At 34.3% G+C, this 4,747-nt stretch overlaps 1 protein-coding gene across 2 annotated transcripts; it reads right to left on the reverse strand.

The window, feature by feature from the left end:
• Nucleotides 1-312: 312 nt before the first annotated feature.
• On the reverse strand, nucleotides 313-4,182 carry LOC125229481 (crossover junction endonuclease MUS81). Of its 2 annotated transcripts, XM_048134328.1 has the most exons (4): nucleotides 4,108-4,182; nucleotides 2,950-4,026; nucleotides 1,824-2,250; nucleotides 313-652 (listed from the first exon to the last, which is right to left on the reverse strand). In XM_048134328.1, the coding sequence occupies exons 2-4, from the start codon at nucleotides 3,984-3,986 to the stop codon at nucleotides 314-316; spliced, it is 1,803 nt and encodes a 600-aa protein (XP_047990285.1). In that variant the 5' UTR covers nucleotides 3,987-4,026; nucleotides 4,108-4,182; the 3' UTR covers nucleotide 313. The 2 variants fall into 2 exon arrangements, with proteins under 2 accessions (XP_047990285.1, XP_047990284.1); XM_048134327.1 differs by lacking the exon at nucleotides 4,108-4,182 and having other exon boundaries at nucleotides 2,950-4,058.
• Between the last annotated feature and the right edge of the window lie 565 nt (nucleotides 4,183-4,747).

A 4,747-nucleotide genomic window follows, 5' to 3' on the forward strand; every position in this document is an offset into this window, starting at 1 on the left:
TCCCGTCTCTATTGCACGCGCACAACGATATTACTGCAATTTTGCTTATTTCATTTATTCTTATGAAATTCTTCAATGCTTAGCGTCCTTACTACCAATACTGTAAAATATAAGAAAAGATTTTTGGGCTTAATGACTACTCAGTACATTACTGCTATTGGCTGATTGGAAACATGAACATTGAACGAGCATGTTCAAATAGCAATTTTACAACCTACATATTTATAATATACGGTTTAACTCTCGTTCCAAGTTCAGAAGTGTAAGACGACAAAATCACAATGGATATTCAAATGGATTAAAAAAAATCAAGTCAAGCTAGATTTATATTAGAGAACAAATGATACACAGATTTGCTAACCGTAGGCCCAACATTCCTGCTCAAATCGCCATACTTCAAATTGGCTAGCAAAAACTCTCCTTCTTTCTGGCTACAGTTTTCATACGCCTCAATAAGAGAGTGTGGGGTCTTGTACACCTCAGTTATAGCCAAAGCTTTTTCAACTGACGCGCCTTTGAGTTGTAGTAGCAGTTTGATGAATGTCTCCGTGACTGTTAGAGGCTTCGTTTTTTTAGACGCCTGGTTGAGAAATGAGAATGTCATTAGGTCGTCTCCTTGTGGTTCCCTGTTGTATCCTTTTAAATGTTTATCCTGAAATAGTGAAGGTGATTTAGAAACAAGTTTAGGTAAAGTTACTTTGTGAAAACTCTTTGGAACTTATACCCTGGCAACCCCTACTTCGTTGGTAGAAAAATAAATAAATAAATATTGGGGACACCTTACACAGATCAACTTAGCCCCAAACTAAGCAAAGCTTGTACTATGGGTGCTAAGCGACAATATACAAACTTAAATAGATAATAAAACTATGGAAACGGATTAAATCGCGTATAATGAATTTCCAAACTTTAATAGAGAGGATGGCTTTACTTTACCACCGGCTTGGGATCCAGTAGTACATCTGATAATGGAACAAGCACGACGAAGGCTGTGAGGCATTTGTGTTGTATGGTGTTGGACATTTGCAGTTTGTTTCTTTGTCAATTTTGTGTAGATTAATTGGTTAATTATTTTTTTAACAGAGTAATGGTAAAATTTTTTGAATATTGTATAACTAGCTTTATTAATAGTGTGTGAACCTGCCTTAGAAATCTATATTATTTGTGGTCATGGTTCGTTAATATTTCTTGTAAGTGGGTAGCTTTTGCACATTTTAATTTTTCCTCAGTCACCCGTTGACCACGAACGCTGTAAAGAGTTCGAAACGTCGGGATGTATTTTAAATTCATTATACGCGATTTAATCCGTTTCCATAGTTTTATTTCATGAGTAACTATCGCGGTAACCGAAGACAATATTAAATAGATAAATACATACTTATATATCTACATAGAAAACATCCATGACTCAGGAACAAATATCTGTGATCATCACACAAATAAATGCCCTTACCGGGATTCGAACCCAGGACCGCGGCTTAGCAGGCAGTGTCACTACTGACTGAGCCAGACACACAATATAACAAAGTACAAATGGCAGACTTAATGTCTAAAGACATTATCTACCAGTCAACCAACTAAATATAAGGGTAGTCAATAATTACTAGAAAAATATTCGATTGATTTGGGCCATGTATATCATGTACAGTCTAAGGTTGTAATATATGAACCATGTTAAACTGTACAATTGTTGATATGGGACTGTAGCTTCTCTTAGGCGGTCAAAGGGTCAAAATGAATTGCCAAGCTTAATGCAGACCTCATGCCAACCTTCACTATGTAGGTACAAATATGTTTCAAAGGTAGGAATCATAGAAACTTACCTTATACTCTATAGTCAGTCTTTTAGTCATCATGGCCAAAAACCTTGCAGAGTTCTTCAAAGAATCTGTTTCATGCACTTTAAAATTATCTTGCACTCTCGTATTCTGCAGAGCTTGCATCAAAGACTGTATTGGCAGACCTACATGTTTATTAGACCCATAATTCTCAACTAAATAAATAACATTTTTTAATCCTGATTTTCTTAATCTAAACTTCTGCTCATGGAACCTGCCATCCTTTATGCTAGATCCGAGGTCATCCATACGCTTTCTTTCCACAACATATGGAAGAACAAGTTCTTGGTCCTTGTTGGTTTTGTGCTGAGCCACCCATGTGAAGTCTCCGACTTTTAAACTTCTATATTCATGTTTTAAGTCTGGGTATTTCTTGAATTGACCAACTGTTGGATCGTGTTTGTTTGATAATCTGAAAGACAATGTAAAATTAATGCATTATAGTCATTACTAGGCTTAGGACTTTTTATGGCATACCGTGATTCTAAAATCCGTGGAGTTGACATATGAAAAATTTTCCAAGTCAAAGTCCAACAGTATGATATCATATTAAATATAAATATTTATACATACTGTCACAACGTTACCTAGTTAATTTTAATCGAACATAGTTAATTTTAACTAATAATGTTATTTATACCAAATAAAAGCTACAAAAAAATACTATTAAGATAAAATCAACTACGTTCAATTAAAATGAACTCAGTGACGATGTGACAGTATGTATAAATATTTCTATTTAATGTAACATCATACCGTTGGACTTTGACTTTGACTTTGAAAATTTTTCACATGGCGACTCCACGGATTTTAGTATGCCATAAAAAGTCCTTAGCCTAGTCACTACAAATTAAAATAGTTATTTATAAAACAGACTGAGTAAAGATTTTTTGGTGTGAGGTTTCTACTAATGTAATTAATTTGTAAAATATACATTTTAGCAATAAAGTTACATTAATAGGTACAATAGGCCCATCTTAATTCAATTTCTAAATCAAATTCTGCATAACTTCAGAATGTTGTTTTAAATTGTAACATTAACTTTTATGGCAAAAGCAATTTTTTTTTTGGCTTTTGATATTTGTAGAATATACTTTGAAATTACACTCACCCACTGGTTTCACATTTATCAATTAACAAAATGACATCAAATGATCCAGGCGGCATTTCAATAGCATCCAGACTTTGTAATACTGGTACTGGAGATTTCGTAGCTTCTCTTACAATTGGCCTATCAATTACTATATCAACTTCCATATCTGGACTTCTTCTTTGTGGACTAGCACCGTTAAAAATAATGTCATTAGCTGTAGGAGTATTTGCATATTCCTTTAAAAGTTCCTGTGCCTTTGAAATTCCTTCATCTGTTAAGAAATACTCAATTTTCCTACCATTCTTCCTTTTATTCACCAGCCCTTTAGTTACTAATCTAGTCATATTACTCCAGGCAGTGTAAAAAGACTCCGGCTTTGGTCTAGTAAATGATTCTTCACTGTGTTTTTGTGCTATATCTATCAAATCTTCCTTTTTCAATGCCGGACTGTCAGGATTCTGATTAAAATGTTCTAGGAGACCAACAAGAATGGCATAGCTGCCAGACCGGAATGCTGGTTTGTAGACACCTCTTTGTTTCTTTTTTGTAGCTTTGGCTTTGCTACTGCCTGAGGCACTGCTTTGTGCATTTTCTTGGTTATCTGAGCTCAAATTTATGTTAACAGGACTGAGTGAGTTTGAATTACATGGTTCACTCAAATTTGTTTTAACAGGACTATGTGAGTTTGTAATAATAGGTGATTTTGGTTCACAGTCAATTCTTATAGGACTATCTAGATCATAAGTTTCTGTGTCAGAGCTTTTAGGAGATGAATTATTTGTAAGCAAATTTTTGTTGTAATTATGTACTTCTAAACGCTTGTCTAAGTATGCACATAGTTTTTTGTCAAAGCCTTTAAGAATGGCACACTCTGTGCCACTCTGCAGAGGTAGAGGATACTTAGATAGAGCGGTGAGAGCTTCCTTCACAACCAACTCGAAGTTACTGTTATTCTCAACTGCTTCTTTATGCAATTCTTCCAACCATCCCTGAAAAAGCGGATTTGGCTTCGCTTGTTTGAAGGTGATTCTGCTTCCTCGAGGCAGAGCGTCCATGTTATCTCATATTAAGTAAAGGGACAATCAAAATAAAAACCTAAAAATATTAATGAAGTTTTAGTATACGTAAATACTACTTTTGTTTACCTTTCTTATTTAGAATCCAGGTAAAGCGCACCTTTTCCTCAAGTAACAATTAAGAGCAAACCGTTTGTTCCTACTCATTAAATTTCTAAATAAAAACAAAATCAAGTGGAACAGAAACTACACAAACTTTTTTTTCAGGTCAGTAGCCGGCCCTCGCCGGTTGTGCTGTCAATGTCATTGAAAAATACGCGTTCAAATATGATAAATAAGTACTGTAAGACAAAAGAATTTTACCAAACTTAATATTTTTCCAGTTAAATTTAATCGTTTAACTAGAAAAATAAATTATAAATAGAATTAAATAATTCATGATGTACTTTTATTAGTGGTAAGACTTGGATAAAACAGTGAGTTTATTTCTATAAATAACTATTGGTTTTTGAACATACATGTAAGGGTATGCTCCAAAATATGTTTAGAAAAAGGAATTTGGTTTACTTTGTACAGTACTCGTTAGTTAAATTACTGTAAATCGTGGATATCATATAATACGTAGTTCCATAACTGACTATTAATTCGTGTTACTATAGCATTCCTTTTGGGATTTTTTTCAGTTATCGATCGACTTAACAAAATGGCTTGAACGTTTTAGAACGAACAGCGTTTGACGGTGGTTTGACGCTAAAGTGACAATTTGCCACAGCCGCCATTCGTCGCAACCTTTGGTCGCA

Source organism: Leguminivora glycinivorella, chromosome 9 (assembly GCF_023078275.1).
Source record: "Leguminivora glycinivorella isolate SPB_JAAS2020 chromosome 9, LegGlyc_1.1, whole genome shotgun sequence".
Taxonomy (NCBI): Eukaryota; Metazoa; Arthropoda; class Insecta; order Lepidoptera; family Tortricidae; genus Leguminivora; species Leguminivora glycinivorella.